This window comes from Macadamia integrifolia, chromosome 2 (assembly GCF_013358625.1).
Source record: "Macadamia integrifolia cultivar HAES 741 chromosome 2, SCU_Mint_v3, whole genome shotgun sequence".
Classification (NCBI taxonomy): domain Eukaryota; kingdom Viridiplantae; phylum Streptophyta; class Magnoliopsida; order Proteales; family Proteaceae; genus Macadamia; species Macadamia integrifolia.
Genome location: NC_056558.1, coordinates 4,347,035 through 4,369,907, shown reverse-complemented (window position 1 = coordinate 4,369,907; position 22,873 = coordinate 4,347,035). Strand labels below are relative to the sequence as shown.

Genomic DNA, 22,873 nt, shown 5'->3' with positions numbered 1-22,873 from the left:
TTTTTGTAGAAATCTAATATCAATATCTAAAACCATGCTAAAGAGTAAGAGGGGGAGGAAGTGGGGGTGGGGAAGGGACGGGAAAGTAGGTGTCTTAAGGAGAAAGACAAAAAAAATGAGAGTGAAACTCATGACCTCCTGAGAGCCTATAGTTTGTCTTCACACATACAAGATTATGGATGTAAAAATATTTCAAGAAAAGTTACTATAGGAGACAAATTGGGAAAAATGTACTTCATATTATCAAAACAATAAGGTGTTCCTTGGCTGCCACTATCGGTTATTGGATAGATACGACATAGTCTTATGCCATGTACTGAAATGTATAAGAGAGAGAGAGGGAGGCCTTCACTGCCACTGTCAAAATGGTTTGTCATTGGTTAGTTATTTATTTGTCCCATGGGCTACCTATGAGACTTTTGTGAGACTTTCTTACTTGTTTGGTATTGAAATTTGACCTTTAATTTGAGATGAGCATGGTTCCATCACATATTTTAAAATTGATGAATAGCAAAAGAACTACCATACTTACTTTGTCAATTATTTCTAACAAGAGATATTATTTGTAGCTCAAATGTCATCATCTAGTCATATACCTTAGAAGTTGTTTTAAGAACTCAAATCATGTTCAAGAGTTAGGAGGTTATTAAAACAGAAGGAAAATTTTGGGGTACTTCGTGATTAAGATAAATCATAAACAAAATTTGCTCAAATGGCATCATCTGATTGATTCTAGGGGAAAAGAATCTTGCCAATCTGGTGGAGGAAGCACCCAGAAGGTGTGAGGTACAAAAAGACTGTACTGCCCACCCCCTTGACTTGTGTTGAATAAGTTTCTATGCGCCCTCCCATTGATTCGCATCTCTGATGCACTATTAGTACTAGTATATCAGAGAATTCTTAATTGGCTAATTGTAAATAGCCCCAGGGCTATCGTTTGGTGTTTCATATGTCGCACTGACATGATTCTCTAGCCCTTAATTTTATTGAAAGAATAATTAAGAAGCATGCACTTTAGATAGGTTGTTAATGAATTTAACATGTGGCTTATTAATTTTGGGAATCATTTATATATCCAACAATTATTTTATTTTTTATTTTTTTTATTTTTATTTTTTTTATTTTTTTTATTTTTTAAAGAAGAGTCAAAATGAAATCATCTATGTATATGCCATAAAAATAGACACCTATGTGGAATGTCTTCTTTAATTATTAGGTTATAAATGCTTTCGATTTGTAACAATATAGGGTTTTTATTATAAAAATCTAAAAGAAAAAGGGGGCAAAGGAATCTTGTGTGACCGTGTGGCTTTTGTGCTGGTGCATATAAACAACATTAGCACACATGGGAAGGACATCCTGGTCTTTTCTTGTCCGCATCAATCTGGACATTTTTTGACGACTAACAAGATTCTTTTTCCCAAGAATAAACTATTGGTTATATCTACATTATACATCGGTGGTCTAAGTGGCATCTAAGATGGCTGCATGCATCTACCGTTAGTAATTGTGGATCAACATGCTGGGTGTGGTGATTAATGAATATATACCCGGACCTCGTACATACCACCCGTCACATCCTAATAATCGATTCCGCCAGCCATGAAGTGATTAGGAAGCCATTGCAATTGCTGGAAATAATCCCCTTCATCGATTGTTGATAAATAAAAAGATCTTAAATCATTTTTATTTCTCCTTTGCCTCATATAGATATTGACTAAAAAGAAGCTTTCTTTTTCATTTCCTTGACTCAGCACTTTCATGTCTTTTCCTCATCTAAGAGAATATTGGTAGAACGAACTCAATAAAAGTAACTATCATGCCAACAAGGATTGATGTGTTCCACTGTGTCACAAGAGTTCAGAATATTCTCTTATGACCATCTAAGCCGTAAGAGGCTTCTCTCTCTACCTCTTTTAAAGTGTCGTTTACGATGATATCGACACCGATATGTATCAACCGTATCTGGCCGATACTGAATCAAAAAAAAAAAAAATTATCCATACTGTAGAAGCCTATCCATATCGATAAAAGATTGCTGATACCGATATAAATCTGCCGATGCCTAAAACTGTGGCTCCTCTGTGCCACCTGCTTTGAGAACCAATTGGCTAGAACAACCTCACAGAACAGAATGCTGTAACTTTGCAAGGAAGATGAAAGCTGAAAACCACAGTTTGACACACTCTCTCTCTCTCTCTACAATCACGGGCAGTGCCCGTCCAATGGACTGACTTGCTGGCCATTTTAGTTGTCATGCCCAATTTTTACAGGCTGTGCACATATTTGTCTTTTTCTTTTTTCCTTTTGTCATTCCATCTCAAGGGATCCAACTCTTGCAGCTCCGGGCAATTCGGCTTGGCTTGATTCAGATTTTCTCTATAGAGCTGAGGGATCAGATTGTAATCCCATGGTTGGGAGGATTCGGGCATACGTTTCGAGGTCACCCTAGCTGTGAGATCGCTCTGTGATCCATGGGCTCTATGGAGAGAAATCCTGCCTGGATTTTTCAGACTCGTCATTTAAGGTTTGAGAATTCAGTATTAAAAATGAGATTGATCAAGGTCGATATCAATCTGAATTTATAAGAATCAAACCAAAAATATCCTAACTTTCAGTTAAAAAACTCTTTTTAAAGAAAAGTACACATTGATAGTTTGTATTTCTTTCTTTCCTATTTGTTAAGAGAATATGGGTAATTAATCACATTTGAATACCTAATGTTTTAAGAATTACATTTTAAATATATTTAAAAATTATGATTAGGACACCTAGCACAAACGATGTCGAAGATATGCTAACAAGAGATGGTAAAAAGAGTAAAATGTATTGAGCACAAATGAGATGGATAAATATATGAGAAGATTATCAAAAAAACATATGTAAATAATAAAGACGATCAATGAGGAGACACATAGAGGCATCAACCAAGGGGATTTTCATTTTATAGCAGATGGATAGTCATTTTAGAGTGTTTTGTGTCTGGGTATATAGACCATGCAACACATTACGTTCTTTTTCCCTTAACAAATGGGGAAGTGTTTTCTATGAGGTAATATATATCCTACATGTGCACTTGGGCCAATGGAAACATACAAGAAAACATCGATTAAGGCAAGGGTGAGTCCATTATTTCATCCCCTTGTATCTAATTCTGATGCCAAACTCTCTCATAGAAATCATTTTCCCATTTTACCCAAGAATTTGGGTATCGTAATTGTAATTTATTCAAATTGAAGGATATTGACACTTTATCAGCATACCTTACAACAGTTCATCCCACCGTCCATTACAACAGTGGACCCCAGGTTGCGAAGACTAAAAGCGTGTCCTCTCCTTTATTAACCCCCATAAGCCTAAATTCCATTAAATTTAGTTGAAAGGCCTGATCTTCATAGGTCCCATTCCCCAAAATCAGCTTTTAAGTCTAGGTTTAACTGCCCTTAACCTACCTTAGATTCCCCACCCCCCCAACCGCCGCCCAACCCCCACCCCTACCCCCATCCCCGGAATGAAGTCTACATCAACTTTATAGATGAAGTCCAATAATTAGCCAACTAGGACACGTTCTGGTATTTGCAGCTCCAATTAGTCACGGGCTACAGTGCCCCACCAATGGGCTGCCCAAACCTACACTGGGCCCCATCTACATTTCCGCATGTAGAAGTGGCCAGCCCTAAATTTGCATTCACAGTTACCAAATCCCACACTTTACGGGAAACTTAAAACTTCTTAAGGGGATTCATTTTATCATTTTATGGTGCTTGGGTCAAAGCAAAGGTTTTATATATATAGTGAAATAATATTAAGATTTAGATCCGACCAATATTCATTGGATTCATATGGGCATAGTCATCTTTACCTTTTTTTTTTTTTTTTTTTTTTTTTAGAAAACACGGTGTTACACTTTATACATTTAATATTTGAAATGCACCATGTGCCAAAAGCCATTAATTTTGATTCAATTAGGTAGAATCGAATAAAATAAAATAAAATCAATCAGAATCAAAAGAAACTGGCATTAGAGTGAAAAAAAAAATGTATTTCACTATTCAGGCATTTTATAATTTTTATACTTGAAAGAACAATTCATATAATATATATATTCTACGTAAATCTAACATGACTTATTGACCTAAAGTTAAACATAATATTAACATCATATGTTATAATAAGTTAATGCGAACCTGGCCCGTTAAAAATGGGTTGTGATCATACATTGATATGGTAAAGAAATGGAACAAGTTATGGCTGAGGAAAATTTGACGCAACACAAATCAATGGCACACGATCGATCCATTGCCATCTCTATTTGATTAGTGGCTTATCTAAGAAATTTTCTTTATCTATTTAATGATTTGAATGATCAATTCATCAATCTAAAATGGTAAAAATAAGATTATATCACAATTGGCATGCACTTTCATTTATATCTATTTTTGCTATAATGGTAAAAAAAAGATTATTCATCAATCCAAAATAGTAATGATTGTTAAGAAAAATCTATTGAAATTTTTGCTCAGAATTAGAAGACAACAAATGTTCCGAACCATGCAAAAGTGTCCTTCCACTTTTGAAAAAATATCCAAAAAAAAAAAAAACCCCAAAGTTTGCTTGTGATATAGGCAAAGAGAACGAAACCATGTGCAATCTATATATATATATATATATATATATATATAATGATAATAAAAAACAGGAGACCATCCAATATGGAACCCACCATCACAAAAGTTCTCAAATAAAGAAAGAAAATAGGTAACATGAAATGATATTCAACCCCTCTCTCTCTCTCATCAGGGAATCAGTCATTAGCTTCCAAGTTCTCCAAATAAAGAAAGAAAATAGGTAACATGAATTGATATTCACCTCCTCTCTTTATTACATATTAGGGTATCACTCATTATCCTTAGTACACGAAGGTTCCCAATGGAGTAATGTATAATTCTTTGGAATTGCCACCTTGGAATTATGCTCATTTTGCATATTTAATTCAGGTTTTAGGCCTGTAAAGAGAAGTATTTACTGAGTCCTCCCTTTAATAATATTATCCTGGTTTGATTTCTTTGTGTTGGAATGCAAATTTGCATTGAATTGGGTGGAGTTTAATTAATTTCCTTTTATTCCACACTTCCAGTCTGTGTAGAAGACAAAGGTCATCCTCTCAACTTGTAAAGGTAGATGGTACTCATTAGTTGGTTCCTTGTTAAAGAGATGAAAGTAGAAATAAAGAGTAAAAAGGAGAATTGCTAAAGAGAAGAAAGTAGAAATAAAGACTAAAAAGAAGATAAAGGAACTTGGTCCCCCTTTCATAGTTCATGGTTTACAAAAGATTGGACCCTTAAATAAGGAAAAGAAAAAAAAATAATAATAAAGGAAAAAAAAAGTTCTATCTAGTTTTTTCATATTTAATTGTTTTTTTAATGAAATCTAGATTTATAATTATTGGGTTTTTAATGGAAATTTTGAAAACTTAAGGCCCCCGTTTGGTTGCTAAATTTTTCAAAGAATTTTTTTTAATCATTATCTAACATAATTGTATAAATTTCTTTTTATTGTAATTATTATTTCACATAAATTTCACTTTACTTTTCATACAAAAAAGTAAAATAAAAATTACATAAAAAAAAAAATCATTGATAAATATGGTAAAAAATTCAAGTAATATATACAATAATATTGTGCAATAATTACAAAAAAATCCATTTTAGATTTAAAAGTTTTCACTCCCCTTCCTTTTTATTTTCCTTGCAAGCAAACAGTGCCCAAGAGTTTTGTTTCATCGATATCGATTAACTAGCTTTGAATCTATAATGCAAGTGGAGTTTCATGGGATCTACCAAGATGAAATACTTTGAAAATTTTCTCTGAGATTGAATCGCTGGCTTTCAGATGTGGGAGACCAATTTTAGGGTTTTAGGATTGATTCTATTCTGATCCGAATTGAAATCATTAGAGAGTGATTCAACCCTGATTCCAAGTTTAAAATCCTTTAAACCAATACTAAGAACTTGGGTATGGCCAGCCATATCAGGCCCAGGAACCATTCTTGACTTGGTTACCTGTGTAGAAGACTACATAGAAAAAGGATCTATCAATACTGCCAATCCCCATCTTCCAACTAGGATGACTTGACTCATACTCTTGTCTGAAAGTGCCAAGTTTGGGAACAATTGGAGTTTTCCAAACCTGTCGCAACTGAGTTCTTGAGAGATTGTCAAATTAAGTTTGTACAGTAGCTAATCCAATCCTGAGCTGGATCCCAATCTGCATCCTATAAATTAATGCAGGATAGGTCCTCCTGGACAAGGAAAACTTGGAGCAAACTGGGACCAGATTCCTAATAATAGTACCGGGTGGTTGCTTATTTTCCAATTAAATCGTACCGAGAGCACGATTTTATCACTGTGGGGTCGGGAAAGGGTTCTAATATACAATGATTTACCTTAATTTTTCAAAGAGATTTTTATAATTTGAATCCACAGTCATTAGATCACAATAGAACAATCTTATTATTATCCTCTTAGAAGCCCATTGAGAAAGAGAGAGTGAGAAGAGAAGAGAGAGAGATTTTTTCTGAACAAGGAATATAGAGGAGCACACTAATGAGATACGACAAAATGATATCATAGTCATAGGATTGTAAGATCATTTCATGTGAAAAAATTAACTTTATTATAATATTGTGGACAAATAATCTTAAAGCTTCTTATTCACATTTCAAGTTTCAACCCTAACAGAATTAACGAAGTGACAAAATAAAACATTGAACAAATCCAAGAGTCCTAAAACTACATAGGTGCAAAGACACATTGACAAAGAGGGTATAAGATTGAATTTTTCAGTCAGAAATTTGAAATATGACCAATTCAATCCATTTTCCTTATATTCAACTATCGATATTCGATTGTAACTGACTCCCTGGTTAAGAGGGCTCTACGTGTGCGATAATATGGTCCAATTCTGATCCATGATTATAGGCACAATGTGCTATGCCTACCATGAGTTGTACACGTTGACGCTGATGTTGGATGGAATACTTCTTCTCTAGATAAAAAAAAAAAAAAAAAAAAAAAAAAAAAAAAAAAAACGATATTGGATTATTGTCACATCATTTCTTCATATGGCAAAATTAGGGGTACCCGTGTGGAGAACAAACCTCTCTAGACGTGCACATCTTGAAAAACTCTAGCCGGTGAATGAATTTTGCCTAATTGGGAATCCTTGTTACTTACATTATTTGGTAAGACAAAGGCAGATCAGGAAATTAGGTGAACTGTTTTTTTTTTTTTTGATTGAAATTAGGTGAACTGTTAATTACCACTGAGCTGTAATGGCTAAGCTGAAGCCGCAGCTGCTCTATTTCTTCAACTATTTTCTACCCCGTCGGATTATTCACGTGACTCACAGTAATAGAAAGAAAAAAAGAAACCCAGAAACCCAATTTATATATCGATTTTCAACTTTCAATAAAACAACTCTCCTCAATGCTGATTGCAGAGTGTGAGTGTGTGTGTGTCTGTGTGTAACCAAGGTCCATCTTTTTCTCTCTGAGACTGACCCTTCAGAGTCCAGTGGCTAATCCAAAGGAAAAATCTTCACGGACTCATTAGTCCACAAGAACTGCAAGTTGGATTCACTATCTTGCATTTGGGCTGTTTGTCTGTAAGAATTTAATGGAATTCCAGGGTATCATCCAACTCCTTATCACGGGCTTGAAACAAACAATTTGTATTGTAACTCTATAAATGTACTTACAAAGTGACAGTTATTTGCCCATTCCCACCCTCCTACCCTCTCTTTGAAGCTCTGCCTCTGTAAAACAGGGGCAATGGCTCCTACACAAAACAGAGCAGAGAGAAACTCTTGTTCTGTTTCGTTGGTCATGTTATTGATCTTTGTTTTCTTTTGTTCCAGTGGGGTTTCAGGGCAAACTCCTGTTTTTGCTTGTGATGTTAGTAAGAATCCTGGGTTGGGTGCATTTAGGTTTTGTAAATCTTCATTGGGGATTGCGGCTAGGGTGGATGATTTGGTGAAGAGACTGACATTGCAAGAGAAGGTTGGGTTTCTGGTGAATAAAGCAGCAGCTGTGAGTCGGCTTGGTATCCCGAGTTATGAGTGGTGGTCGGAAGCCTTACATGGGGTGTCTAACGTGGGTCCTGGAACTCATTTCTCTAATGTTGTTCCTGCAGCCACTAGCTTTCCTATGGTTATTCTAACTGCAGCTTCCTTCAACACCTCTCTTTTTGAGGCCATTGGAAAGGTATAGTAATGTGCGAGTTTAGTCTCAGATTTGCTTTCATGAAATGTGGTTCATGGGTTTGATGTAAAAATGAGTTCTGGAAATGGGTTTAAATTGTTGAGATGATAGGATTTAGAGAGAGAGAGAGAGAGAGAGATCCATCCTTCTGAATTCTAGTTTCATCTGCATTGGAATTTTAGAGATGGGTTTGATCCAAGTTTCGACATTTTCAGTTCAGTTTTTAACAGAATTTAAAAGATGAAAGAGGTGAAATGTACATTTTCTTCTTAGTGGAAGAATGTATTCAAGGTTGCAAATACTATCTTTAGGATTTTCTAACCCAAAAATGACAAATTTAGCGGTCTAGTGTTCTTGTTTATCAATATTTCTCTGCTCATCTTCCTCTTCATTATTAAAAGCAAAGAAGGAGATCCATGAAATTTGTTTTGATTGGCCAGCTCTGTTATTGTTGTGTTGTTTTCTGTACTATGTTACCCCTATTGATGTCAGTGAGTAGTTAAGATAGGAAACAACTCATAAATGGTGAGGCAGGAGTTTGAGTTATTAGGGGATTGTTGATGAACTTTGCTAGCTCACATTGGGTACTATCTGCTTCTATTTTTACATTAACTATGATAGGTTAATGCTAGTTAAAGCATGTAGGTGTGAAGGAATTATCTGGTTAGAGTGTGTGCATTTGACAGTTCCAACTGCTCTAAATATTGGGAAGTTGAAGCAATTGGAATATTAATCCAATTCCATTCATTTAAAACGTATTCTTCTGGTAGTTTCATCAACCTATGAAAAGAAAGTGAAGCACATAAAGAAAGATATCTTATTTCTTGAAGATCATTCAATCTTTTGTATAGAATTAAGATTCTCTGGGGAATTTATTTGTGCAGGTGGTGTCCACAGAAGCTAGAGCAATGTATAATGTGGGTTTAGCTGGATTGACGTATTGGAGCCCAAACATCAATATACTCAGGGATCCAAGATGGGGAAGAGCTCTGGAGACTCCAGGGGAAGACCCATTGCTCACCAGTAAATATGCAACTGGTTATGTTAGAGGTTTACAACAAAGTGACGATGGCGATCCAAATCGGCTTAAAGTTGCTGCTTGCTGTAAACACTATACAGCTTATGATTTAGATAACTGGAAAGGAGTAGATAGATATCACTTCAATGCTCTGGTAACAAAGAAAGCTACACCATTTTAAGTACTACTGCTTTGGGTTCAAACAGCTTTTGTGCATTTGAATTTGAATTGATCTGTTGTTGATACTTTGTGATATAGGTAACTAAACAGGACATGGATGATACATTCCAACCACCATTCAAGAGCTGTGTTATTGATGGGAATGTTGCAAGTGTAATGTGTTCTTACAACCAAGTAAATGGGAAACCCACCTGTGCAGATCCAGATCTTCTTGCTGGGGTCATTAGGGGTGAATGGCAACTTAATGGGTCTCTTCTCTTCTCCTTTAATCATTTTTCCTCTTTTTGTACTTAACGTTTGAAGATGTTTAGTTCATTACATGAGAGAGAGAGAGAGAGAGAGAGAGAGAGAGAGAGAGAGAGAGAGAGAGAGAGAGAGGGGGTGCACAGGCACCATGGTTGGGTTTCTCACTCTTCAGTTTTGCACATGGAGTAATGGTGTTTAGACTATTTTGGGGAAGGGAATGAAAATATGGTATAGCTTACACAACCACAGTTGTGGTTGGCTCTAAGGGTTAGTATGCATATCAGCTGATACATATTGGCATCGCTAGAGTCGAGTTTGATATGATATCATATCGATTTAGTAGAAAAAAAAAGACGTACCCAATGCACAAGGCTCCTGATATGTTTTAGGAGCACAGGACACCAATTGGTTGTCGTGGCCTCCTCTTAGGGAGTGGTCCCATATGGGCTTTTAGTTTGTTACTTGCCCCACCATTTTTATGATAAGCATGGAATCATGGATGCTGGGTCCTCTGACTCTTTCTCATACATGACAGATAGATTCGCAATGGAACGCTGGTGGCCGGTGAACTGGGCCACCCAGGCCTAGAATTTTTTAAACCAGCCTGTGGCTGATTCAATCTCTTTTTTTGAAGACGGATCCAAGCGGCCCAGCCCAGAGGAGCAAACTATATCAAGCAGATCCTATGATAACAACTAAGGTTGATGGTAGGCAAACAAGGGCACAGAGCTTCAAAAGAATGAAATTCTGGTCAGATGATTAAGAATAGATGATCATGCTAATCTTTGGATAGCATACATTAGGTATCCATGTGCCTCTGGACTTCATTTTGTGGGCCCATTGCAAGAATGGCCCACTTTGGGACCCTAACCACTTTGCCAAAATCACACTTATCCTTTTATGAAAAAAGAGATCTTTACTATGGGGTAGTGTGCAGATTAGAATACCTGTGTATGCAGCATTAGTCTTATATGGACTGGTTCTGATGGTGAAAATGATTTTTATTGTGGTTGACGCAGGTACATCGTTTCAGATTGTGATTCGGTAGCTGTGCTCTACGGCGCTCAACACTATACCAAAACCCCCGAAGAAGCAGCTGCCAAGTCTATATTGGCTGGTGTGTGTTCTCTCTTAGATTTTGTCTTAGATTATTGGTCATCCTATCTTATCATCAGTAACCATTACTCACCACTCATCTGCTCTTGTTCACTTGGAATCATAGTGTTGGGGCATAGGCCTATTACTAGTTTTAATTTTGGTGTTGAAGATCCAACGTAAGAAAGGATTTTAAACTCGGAATCAGAGGTCCAATTGGTCAAAATTAGTCTTCAAAACCCCTAGAATTGATTCCTGAAATCTGTAACTCAATGATCTAATCCCAAAAGCCCTAGAATTGGCCACTCTAGTATGGCCACACTCCCATTTACAATTCTGGATTTTTAAACCCTTACACGAATACTATCTATACTCATTGGCTTTAAAAGTTTCTAACAGTTGGGAGTTGCCCACTAACCCATATGTGTTTACTGTTTTGAACAGGGTTGGATCTCAACTGTGGAACCTTCCTTGGCCAACACACTGAAGCTGCAGTAAAAGCGGGGCTCTTGAATGAGTCGGCCGTAGATAAGGCCATCTCCAACAATTTTGCCACTCAAATGCGGCTTGGCTTCTTCGATGGTGACCCGAGTAAGCAGCTCTATGGGAAGCTTGGTCCAAAGGATGTCTGCACCCCAGAGAACCAGGAGCTCGCCCGTGAAGCAGCACGGCAAGGGATTGTCTTGTTGAAGAACAGCCCTGGATCATTGCCATTATCACCTACCACTATCAAGTCTCTAGCCGTAATTGGACCCAACGCAAACGTCACAAAGACCATGATTGGCAACTATGAAGGTATCTAAGCGTTGAGATTGAACTAAGATTGTGTTTGATATGCATTCTCAGAATAGAGTTTAGGTTTAAAATGCATTCTGAAGGGAGACCTTCTTAAGCATCTCTTGATGTTGAGATGCGTAATGTAATGTTATGTTTGGCAGGCATTCCATGCAGATACACAACTCCTCTTCAAGGCCTAACAGCCTCAGTTCCTACTCTCTATCAACAAGGCTGCCCAAATGTGGCATGCTCCACTGCCCAGCTAGATGCTGCCAAGCAAATAGCAAGCCAAGCTGATGCAACGGTTTTAATTGTCGGTGCTGATCTATCAATCGAGGCAGAGAGTCGTGATAGGGTCGACCTCCGTCTCCCTGGACAGCAGGAACTTCTTGTAACAGAGGTTGCAAAGGTAGCCAAGGGACCTGTAATTCTTGTTATAATGTCAGGAGGGGGGATGGATGTCACATTTGCAAAAAATGACGACAAGGTCACAAGCATAATGTGGGTTGGTTACCCTGGTGAAGCCGGAGGTGCCGCTATCGCAGATGTAATCTTCGGTTATTACAATCCATGTAAGTCGTGTTTTCCTTCTGGTTCTGTTGATTGGTTTGTTCCTCAGGTGCAGGTAAGAAATACCCTAGCCTTGGAAAAGGCACTATTTCCATTTCAAGAATGTTGATTCTCTTGCTTTAACTCCTCTTGGGATTGAATTAGGCTTTACTAGTTAAAGTTACAAGCTTTATAATGGACATGTTTTTGCTTGTTTCCTCAGGTGGAAGATTACCTATGTCATGGTACCCACAGGAGTATGCAGACAAGATCCCCATGACAAACATGAACATGAGACCGGATCCTGCAACTGGTTACCCTGGCCGAACCTACCGGTTTTATACAGGTGAAACCGTATACTCATTTGGTGATGGCCTCAGCTACTCCCCAGTCAGTCACCATCTTGCCTTGGCACCTAAACTAGTCTCAATTCCCTTGGAAGAAGGTCACTTTTGTCGGTCTCAGAAATGCAAATCCATTGACATGACTGAAACTAGTTGCAAAAACTTGGTTTTTGACATTCACCTAAGAGTAAAGAACACAGGAAGAATGGGTGGAAGCCATACAATTTTCTTGTTCACCACTCCTCCATCTGTGCACAACGCCCCTAAGAAGCATTTGCTGGATTTTCAGAAGGTTTCTTTGACAGCCCAAAGTGAACAACTGGTCAAGTTCAAAGTGGACGTTTGCAAGGACTTGACTGTTGTTGATGAAGTAGGAAGCCGAAAAGTGGCCTTGGGGTTACATGTACTTCATGTGGGGAGCTTGAAACACTCATTGAATGTAAGGATCTAAATTGGATCTCTCCAATAAAAGAAGAAGCTGGGGAAGAAAAATGTTTCTCCCAACTTCTCTCAGGAGATTAAAAATGAATGCTGAGTAGCAAACAATTTTCTCATTGTCAATGGCCAATGCAATCTGAAACAAAATTTTCAAATCCAAATCAAGGAAATGCATGGCAAAGCAATCTGAGCACCAAACCGAGTTCCATGACCATATAGAGATGGTACAAAGACCCTGTTTCCCCTGCATGAAGCACCTAGCAATCATGCAGTAAAGACAACTTAAATAAAGTGGATAAACAAAAATGGACTGTGGATGGATAAACAAAAAAATGGTAAGACCACACGTCACAACACTACATTTTGGTATCTAGTAGTTGTGATAGTACATTTACAACCAATACAGTGAATCCTATGAATGCGACAGGCAGCGGCCAAACCAAGCTTAGCCAAGGAGACCTGCGCATGCCACTAAAGGCAGTGGACCTCAGACTCGGGCATTTTGGTCTGAAGGTTCAATATGTTAGGCTCGGTCCTTAGCAGCCCTCAGACCTTAAAGGCCTGGCCTGAACTGTTGCCCAAAACTGAGCTTCGGACGGATTCCTGCTAACTTTGGCTAGTCCCAGCCATAATGACTGTATGCAGAGTCTCAAGGCTGCAAGAAAGCCAGATGACAAGTCCTTTTTTTTTTTTGAGTCACAACTTTGGCATTGTTGTAGGTCTGACAGAATTTTGCTATAATGCATTTGAGTTTGACATATTCAGGTGACAACTCCATCCTTCTGAGCACACAACACAAATGGTCTAATTAACTCACTCATTGAAGCATTGATCAATCTATATGAAGACCTAAACTGCACGTTGAGTGAAATAATCAGAGCAGTAGGCAAGACGTGCAATGTTATAAAGTCTGGGTGTCATAGCTCAGACAGATAGAAACCACAAAGAAGTGTGGGCATTTGATCGTTAGGCACCTTCGAAATTTTCAATAAATGTTCTCTATTCAAGATATTTCTTCTTGGCTTAAGTAGTTATTCAGAGAAGGAAGTTATACTCATCAGTTTGGTTTACCCTTCTAGTAGCTACGGTATCAGTATGTTGAACCAAGTTAATGTTATTTAGTTCTGATGAGCAAAGAATATGACCATGGTAAAGGATGGAACCATAGAATAAAAGGTTGACAAAGCTGAGATAAGGGAGAATATTTCACAATCAAGCTCAGCAGGATAAACCTACTCCTAGTAAGTAGAATAAAGAACTGAACAGTAACAAGTGAACACACTCAGGAAGAAACTGAAAGTCTAGTTTATTTTACTTCCCCTTGTGCAAAGAATATTGTTAGTTCAGAGGTAATAAGGAAGAAAGAAGCAAACAACAGGCAATTACATTGGGTCAGAATTTTCAGTATCCTTTATGAAAAGAATACCTCAGAACTTCCTTTTTTTCATCTTCTTTCTTTTTTACTCAATGACAGATGCTATTCACAGTCACATAATTTGTTACATAAATGTAATCATCCCCTTGAAATTCAGAATCAGAACACAAGTGCCTTCAACCCATCACTTCCAAACCATTGGGCATGATAAAATCTTACAACCAACCTGCCTACATCAGCAACAACTTGTGAAGGCCTGAAAGAAGGCAACGCCAGGCTAGCCTGATACATCAGCAAAAGCATCTAGGGTTGAACTCACCGGAGCATTTGTTGGAGTTGAATCACTTGTTGCTGCTGCTCCGGAGGCAATGACCTCAACTGCTCTGGTGTGAGGGTCATCACTTGCTGCAGCAGAGTGGATTCTACCTCAGGTGGAAGCTGCAACTGCTGGGGAGAGGGTGGGGAAGAAACAATCACATAAATATGCAAGGAAACCACTACTGTATTGGATGGTCCAATATGTGTCAGATCAATTTACTTGAACTAAATCAATCAAACAATATCTATGCATCTTAAAATTTAGACAATCCCACATAATTATGTGCGTAAAATTGCTAGGTTTGACGTATGCCATGGTTTCAATTTCTGAACTACTGAGAAGTACTATGTTTATGTAGATGTACATTCATTAAGTGGGAAGCAGATGGAAGCAATTAGAAGAACAGTGAAGCAAGGAAACAGCATAAGCGCACTAAGCATGCCAAGAAAACAGACCAGAATTAAGGCAGTAGGCTTCCCCAGGTAAGGGCTAAGAGACCATGCCCATCCAGCCCTACCAGAAGGAAAAAAAGAAAGAAAAAAAGAGCTCTACACAAGCCCAAAGAAGGAAAAAATTGTAGCTGCGACCTGCAAGGTGCACAGGTCCTGACTTTAGGGGAAATGAAGAGTTGCATCTCCATTCCATCAGTTTCCACATGGATTTCAGCTCTCTTGAGGGGTTGAAGCCATCATCACCATTACAACTAGTATATACACAATTTATTGATAGGTAGAGAGAGAGAGAGAGAGTCAGGTGGGCAGTCTCTCCAGCAGCTAGATTCCCTTGAGAAATTTACAGTGAAAATAGGGAGATGAGAGGGATAGGGTTGAGAGGAAGAAAGGAAAAAAAGAAAGTTTCAGGAAAATTTTCCCCCTGATTTCTTAAATGATTTGACATGCAAAGACAATGAGATTTTTATGTGTTTCCGTATGGTTTTAGAATTATCTGCAATTAATACTTCAGGACTTAAGAAAGCATGAAAATTCTTGTACTTTTGAATATTTAAGGTAGATTAAAAAAATATATATTTTAAAAAATCGAAACAATTTGCACATTATTATTTAATTTACTACCTATAATTGATAGTTAAGTAAAGTAAACCAACAAACATGCAGGAACAATTTAATTTACTACCTATAATTGATAGTTAAGTAAAGTAAACCAACATACACGCAGGAACAATTAGTAATGTGTAAAAAGTAGAAAAATATACTTGTTAAATTCCAATGAACAAGACATTACCGGAGGAAATTTTTTCTCATATTGTTGTACTCCGTCAGTACTAGAGGCTAGGTTTGCAGCCAATGATCCAGTTGCAGAAGTATTCACATTCACCACTCTATGAGAATCTTGCCTTCCATCTTTCAACCTTGCCAGTTTAGAAGGATGATTCATCCCTTCTGAAGAATCGGTAACAATGTTTGTTTGTTCAGGTAACCCTGAAGGCATGTTTGAATAGTTGTTACTCCTAGTAGCCCAGGTTCCATTATCAGTAGCCTGAGCAGATCTTTCAGCATCTCTGTGAACTGTCTCTGGTCCACCTGGTAATGCTGATGAGCCAGGCTAATATTTAACAGGATTAAATACATAGAATAATAATAATGATAGAAATAATTAAAACCAGCAATAAGAACAATAATTCTAACGGCTAAGATTTTGTGAAACAAGAAGAAGCAATAGATGTGCCATAGCTTTGAGACTGATATTCATGCATATGAATATATCTTTGTATACAGAATTATGACCTATTATATACTCCAGTTTTGATTTAAAGTGACACCATGGTTGCATCCGCTTGGCAAGAAATTGTGATATCATAGTTATCATGGAAGCAAGGAAAGCCCACACAGTGGCTGGACACCTTCGCATCTAGGCAACCGGATTTTGGTGTAAAGCAATAGATTTTCTTCTTAGTTTTAATATTGAGGGGTGTCTTTCCTGTAAAATAGAAATTTGGATCCTCTTACCAGCAAATACAAAAGGTCTAATTGTAAAATACAGAAGTGTTTCCCTTTTAGACAGGAAATAGAATTTTAAAAGGAGAACAGTGAAGATTCATCTTCTTCCTCCCTCCTCTTCGATTGTGGACTCCACAATTCCAGACAACTCAATACTCAGAGATGATGTTGAATGTTGAAGAAAAATCCGAAGGAACAAATACCAGGTGTAACCTGCTGCTTTTTGTTCCTATTCTTCTTCATTTTCCCCTTAGTCCTCTGCAATCTTTCCCTTCCCCTTCCTATATCTCTTACTTTTTCCCAACCAAGGTGTCAATTAGCTTTTCCCATAGAATCCTACAGGGTTAGCTTGTTTAAGTCCTACCACACTAGTTGCTCATACATAAATTAGAAAAGAATGTGAGCTAAATCAGCACTCAGGATGGTCAAACTGAATCACCACTCAATCGACCTCCTTAGAAACAGGCAGGGCTTAAGCAATATTCAGCATCCAACCCATCCAATGACATAATAATGTAACTTGACTTCAGTTCCCTTCTGATTCTTCTTCTATTCTAATTCTTCATTAACCCAAAAAGAGAGAGAAGTTCATCATAACAGAACAAGATACAAGGAGGCAGGGTGTGTCAGTAAAGTTGGCACCTGAAAGCTTGGCTGGGATGACAGAGGACGAAGCAAAAGTGAAGGATGTTGAAGACCTGCATTGGGGTGACGCAACTGAGCATTGTGCCCTGAGTTCACAGCACCAACCGGTCTAGGCGGCTGTAGCAGAGGGGGTTGAACTTGCTGCTTTAAAGCAGTAGAAGTTGCTAATGCTGGAGTTTGTAGTGGAACGGAAAGACCAGAGTAAGGTTGTGTTTGTATGGATGAAACTGTTGAAACTCCAGACTGCCCTGGCACTAATGACTCTACTAGAACTTGACTCTGTGCTTGGTGTGGATGCTGAAATCGAGGTTGAATAAGACCTTGCTGAAGCAGAAGTGAAGGCTGGCTGTTAACTGAAGCACTCTGAGGAAGAGCAGGCACTTGACCTTCTTGTAATCGAGACATCAACCCAATCTGCATATTATTCTGCAACAGAGGTATTTGTCCAGGAATAGGACGTAAAGCTGACTGCTGACCCTGCTTTCCTTCTTGCAATTGAGACTGGAGTTGTGAACCAGGAGACTGCCGAATATTTTGCATCTGCAACTGTAGAATGCAAACACAACATCAGAACCACACAATCTCTGCACTTACAATGATAGATAATGACAGTTTTGATGTCCATGAGACAAACCACTTGTGGCTTCACCATTCCTAGCATTATTTGTGCCTGCACATTGAAAATCAATAACAATGAATTTGAAAGTTGCAGTAGGTTACAAAATACAAAATAATCCACAATCATCATTGGCATACTCACAACTAATTCTTATCCAACATAGCCGAATCAATAAAAACAGTACAAAGAGCATGCTGTCATAAGCATTGCCCAATATGATATCTTAGGAAATAGAATCTGGACACACTGAAAATCTAAGGAAGCCTAAGGATAAAATTACTCATGAGAAAACAAATGCCAAAGTTATGGGAAAGAAAAATGAATTGGAAATATATACTGCCAATGATCAAAATAAATCCTAAATTAATATATAAAAAATGAAATACCCTTACAAGAGAATAAGATTCCATTGGGGGAAAAAGTTGTCTTCCCTAAGATTTAGGAATCTTCAATCATAAGATGTTGACGTGGCCTCTAAAGCATGAATTGAGAAATCAAAGTTTGGACTTCGGACTTATTTTCTTATGAATAGCTAGCTATGACACAATCCCCAAGAATGCATATTCACTCAATTACCACAAAGCATGACAATTATTACCATAAAATAATTATGGAGAAGAGTATGACAGTGAATGTTAAAAGAGCATCAAATGCTAGACAATCACCTGGAAAAGAGCTTTTGGCAACTGCGGACTTGCAAGTAGCAGTTGGCGGGCTAGTTCCTTGTTCTGTATAGCCATTACCTGCCATCAGCAGTATGTGTCTTATTTGTCAAACTGTGTTGTATACTTAAGGCTGCTCACAAATGCCTAGAGGACAGAAGGGAAATGTACACCTTAATCTCTGACATTATCTCATACAATTGGTTCCAAGACATTTTAGCCATGTAATGGGTTAAAGGGTCATTGCCCAAACCAGAATGACCAAGCAGACCATTTTGCTTCGAGGACATGCCAGCAGTCTGAACATCCCCCAAAGCTCCAGCCATGACTGATGCAGCAGTGGCAGCCAATGGGAGACCAATTGGCTGATGAAGAGCAGAATCCCCAAGAATTGCAAGGCCACCTAATTGTTTTTGAGCATCTGTGTTATTCCCAAAACAAGTTGTCACATGAAAAAGATGATCTAAAGCAAATTAAAGTCAGCAAAGAGAAGACCAACCAACATTTGAAGCCAATCCAGGTCCACAGCGGCCCTGTAGAACATGAAGAAAGATAAGTCTTAAGAGGGTGTACAAAGAGTTCTCTTGCATTAGTTGACTCCGTATTAAATTGGAATCAATTGTTTCTCAATTATGCTGATATCCATTTGTAAACATTAAAATGCAAATGCCAAAGATAACATCGACACATACTGCATGAAGCAAGCCCTAGCTTACATGGTTAGAAAAGGTTTTTAGCTATTCATATATGACACTACAAGAGAGATTTGACCGCTGTCAAGCATGGAAAGACCATTCAACATAGGAGAATGAAGGTGCAAATAGTTACTTATAATTAATTGGCTCATATTATCTCTGATCTCATTCAATGAGAAGTTTTCACTGAAATTTCACGAATTATTTCAATCTCACAAGATGTTGAAAGAAACTCCATGTGATATCTAAAAAGTCCAAGATTTTGGTCGAAATTTCGATGATATGTGTCGTTTCTGTATGGTTTCGAAAAAAATGATACAAGCCTTTTATATAAAATGTATAGTTTCAAACAATTATTTTTGCTGGTTTTGACTCTTAAGGATTGTGGAAACCTAGTTTATTTTGTGATTCTTGGCCAAATCTAGGATGGGTAGAGGGGTGACTTGCTTGTATTATCCATTCCCATATCTTTGACTCTTTGTAATGAACTGTGTATCATTCAGTAAATATGGAAAGATTTATATGTCTGTTCTAAATTTTGGGTTTGATAAAAGCCATATTAGAGAACGCATATAGCAACGTACAGCGTATACTACTACCAACCTAGGGCCCGAAGTCATTCTATCATTTTGGGTTTGTTTGTTTACAATCTAAGGGTTCCACTATATTTAGAGAGCCTAAAATAGGGTTTCCTAGAAGTTTTAGGACCAAATTCTATCATTTGATCCTCAAAACCATCCACCGATGACCAAAATCAGTTTCCCGAAATATTTCGGTTTCGAGACTATTCGAAACCAGACTCGAAACCAAAACCTGGAACCTTGATGTCATTTCATTTTTTCTCATTAGTTATTGAAGGGGCACATGCAATGAGTTATTTTTCAATTAGGTATTCAATCATCAAGCCTACAAGTGGATGTGCTACCCCTTTCACTTGCTTGTCACAAGAACTAGTTAGGCACTCAAATTAGATTCTCTCCCCTTAATGCAGATGCTATAAGACTTGAAAATCTTGAGTCACCTACGACTAAACATCTCCACCCAACTCTTGTTTACCTAAAAGGCTATGGAAAATACAGTTGATGCATGATCGGATCATCCTACACAAAGAACAATCCAGCCCAACACTCTGCAATCTCCCTTTCTATTTTCCAGTTTCCACCCCTCGTATCTGAACCCAGAATGAAATATTTTAGGCACTCAATTTGATTGGGTCAAATGTGCAAATGTGAGGTGGAAACCATCTTCCCAATGCAGTGCTTCCCAAGTTTTGGAATTTTCACGAGCTTTAGTTAGCTAGCACAGATAAGAGACATGAGATATTGTTTGTGAGGCTAGTTCTGTTAGAACCATAATCATTTCTTTTAAAGTTTACTAGTTTGTTTGTTTAATGTTTACAATCTATTGCAAGAAAAGACCGAACTTCTATTAGATAACAAAGCAGTAAAACTTATTCCATTTGGAAATATATTAGGGGAAAAAATATATTCTGAATTACCCCTGAAAATGATTATCTCCTGTCATAATACGTGTGTATTCAGACGTGTACGGGTGTAGAGAGAGTGAGTGTGTGTGTGTGTGTGCATGTGGATGGGTGGTGGGTACTTTTGACAATTGAAGATACAGCCAAATGTCAACATCCCTCCATCCCAAACAAGAGAACAATGTCTGCATAGCATAGGTTTAAATTTCAAAATTGTCATGCAAGAAGTTCAATAATTCATGAAAATGAGTTCTTCAAGCTCATTAGGTGAAGCACCACCATTAAAAAACCATGCCAGCATCACCTAATAGTAGAAGGTATCAACAACAAGGAAAATAGAGAACTTCCTTAACATGCTTATATCAATTACCTTTTCTCGGTTTCTGTCAGAATTTTTATCGTTTTCAGCAAAGTCAACCCGTAATTGGCGGCCATTGATCGCATAGCCCTGAAGATTGCGACGAGCACTTAGAGCTGTCTCTTCATCTTTGTACTCACAGAACCCATAACCTTTTGGTTTACCGGTTTCTCTATCAATTACTAATCTGAAATAAAAGAAAGTTTATGAGAAACTGAACAGCGGCACATGTAAATATTTAGAACAAGGTAAAGTATCTGTCACACACAAAGAGGACAACCATTTTGACATTCATGCAGTTCATGGAAGAGTGAAAGAACCAATTAGACTACTCCCTAAAGAAAGCTAAAATAGACAACACAGATGGCTAACACAAACTTCATAAAGGTCCAGAGAATAGAGAGTTTCTGGAAAGACTTAAACTGATTCGTTCATTGTCACATTAATCCAGTTCATAGGCATGAAACAAGCAAATTGTTTCATTCAAATACTCCTCTCAAGCTCAATCATAAGGGTTGACAACAGTTACTTAAGTTCTGTTTGGGTTTAAAAACATTTGTCATGTGAGGGGAGAGTAGTCCTCTTTCGCTTCTTGCATCCTCAGCTACTGGTGTAAAATATGCTCAACCAAGGAACCGAAAGTAACAATCTTGCGCCCTGCTTTGATTGTAATGAAATTGAAGTGGGTGCCACTACTTCTCTTAAAACTGAACCTTGCTTTACATATGGAGATACAGTCCATTATTGATCATAAAAGAATTCTAGGTACATGAACGCGTTTTATATAGCCAAAACAAGTTTAGTCCACATTACTAACTAACCCAATACTCCAACTTAAATTCTACAAAATGAATCCAGAAGGTCTGGCGAAAGATTTCTCCTTCTTTCCCGAAGGCAACCAGAAAACAATGAGAGAGAGAGAGAGAGAGAGAGAGAGACTGACCTGAAAGATACGACAGGCCCAACCTCTTCACAGATTTGAATAAGTTGTTCTTCAGTCGCATCGTACGGTATGTTTCCAACTGCAAAAATTCAAACAAGCAACAGTTGGAAAAACTAAAAACATCCAATTCACACCTGAAATTCATCACTCATACACTGAAATCGTTCGAGAAATTGAGGTTTATAACTAACCAAACACGCATCGTTGTTGAGAGTTGGCCATCTAACATAAGAAGCAAAAGAAGCCATCTATAATACGCAGATGAAGAAGATTAGATCCATCTTCTTCCTCCTCGGCATTCTTCTTCTGCAGAAGCTACCTTCCTTTCCTCCTTGGTCTCCGTCCCCTTTCGCTCGTTCTCTCTCGCTCTTTCTATGTCCGTTAATGTCTGCGTCTAATAACTTCACCAATTCGCAAATTTCAACTGTTATAAGGCGGCGGAAAAGATTTTTTGCCCAGACACAGGCCACGGCCAGGTGGCGTAGCCGGCTCAATTATAATGGTGTCAATCGGTTCAAACCTTTCGAACCAATTTTGATATTGGTTCAGCTCGGTTTTTATTGTTTTCAACTATTCTTTTTATTCAGTTCTTAAACGGTTTTTTTCAGTTTGGATTAGGTTGATTCATTAGTTTCGGTTTATTTAAATCGATTTGAAAGGATGTTTTACTTTTAAAACCAAATTGAATTTCATTTCCAAAACCAAAATGAACCAATTTTTTGGTTTGATTCGATTTTAAATATCTGATTTTGATTCCATCTCTAAATTTACACCTTTAATGGGAGAGGTTTCTCCAAACAATTCGTATAAAGAAACAAACCAAAGAAGCATGATAGAATAGTTTCTAATATGAGAAGGCGGCAAGGTCATTACATGTAAGAAAGAGAGAGATAGGAAAAGAAAGTGGGG

At 37.7% G+C, this 22,873-nt stretch overlaps 2 protein-coding genes across 8 annotated transcripts; one reads left to right on the top strand and one right to left on the bottom strand.

The window, feature by feature from the left end:
* The first annotated feature begins 7,489 nt into the window (after positions 1 to 7,489).
* LOC122093276 (beta-xylosidase/alpha-L-arabinofuranosidase 2-like) lies at positions 7,490 to 13,023 on the top strand. The gene is made up of 7 exons (XM_042663564.1): positions 7,490 to 8,263; positions 9,145 to 9,432; positions 9,537 to 9,706; positions 10,724 to 10,821; positions 11,244 to 11,594; positions 11,738 to 12,148; positions 12,349 to 13,023. Exons 1-7 carry the CDS (start codon positions 7,832 to 7,834, stop codon positions 12,918 to 12,920), a joined length of 2,322 nt encoding a protein of 773 aa, XP_042519498.1. The 5' UTR covers positions 7,490 to 7,831; the 3' UTR covers positions 12,921 to 13,023.
* A 1,173-nt stretch (positions 13,024 to 14,196) lies between these two features.
* LOC122093286 (cleavage stimulating factor 64-like) lies at positions 14,197 to 22,373 on the bottom strand. Of its 7 annotated transcripts, none has more exons than XM_042663595.1 (11): positions 22,156 to 22,372; positions 21,965 to 22,043; positions 21,034 to 21,208; positions 18,985 to 19,018; positions 18,659 to 18,906; positions 18,489 to 18,566; positions 17,839 to 17,874; positions 17,202 to 17,750; positions 15,844 to 16,164; positions 14,602 to 14,729; positions 14,197 to 14,512 (listed from the first exon to the last, which is right to left on the bottom strand). In XM_042663595.1, the coding sequence occupies exons 1-11, from the start codon at positions 22,184 to 22,186 to the stop codon at positions 14,467 to 14,469; spliced, it is 1,725 nt and encodes a 574-aa protein (XP_042519529.1). In that variant the 5' UTR covers positions 22,187 to 22,372; the 3' UTR covers positions 14,197 to 14,466. The 7 variants fall into 7 exon arrangements, with proteins under 7 accessions (XP_042519529.1, XP_042519507.1, XP_042519520.1 ...); XM_042663573.1 differs by having other exon boundaries at positions 14,197 to 14,508; XM_042663586.1 differs by having other exon boundaries at positions 14,197 to 14,508; positions 18,659 to 18,888.
* Between the last annotated feature and the right edge of the window lie 500 nt (positions 22,374 to 22,873).

Excerpts from the sequence above, each read along its gene's own strand:
- LOC122093286 (XM_042663573.1), bottom strand. The coding sequence starts at position 22,186 with ATGGCCAACTCTCAACAACGATGCGTGTTTG. Across the intron at positions 19,019-21,033 it reads CTGACAGAAACCGAGAAAAG|GGCCGCTGTGGACCTGGATT; the intron begins GTAATTGATATA and ends CATGTTCTACAG. Across the intron at positions 14,730-15,843 it reads ATGAGAAAAAATTTCCTCCG|CAGTTGCAGCTTCCACCTGA; the intron begins GTAATGTCTTGT and ends CCCTCTCCCCAG.
- LOC122093276 (XM_042663564.1), top strand. The coding sequence starts at position 7,832 with ATGGCTCCTACACAAAACAGAGCAGAGAGAAACTCTTGTTCTGTTTCG. Across the intron at positions 8,264-9,144 it reads TTTTTGAGGCCATTGGAAAG|GTGGTGTCCACAGAAGCTAG; the intron begins GTATAGTAATGT and ends TTATTTGTGCAG. Across the intron at positions 10,822-11,243 it reads TGCCAAGTCTATATTGGCTG|GGTTGGATCTCAACTGTGGA; the intron begins GTGTGTGTTCTC and ends TGTTTTGAACAG.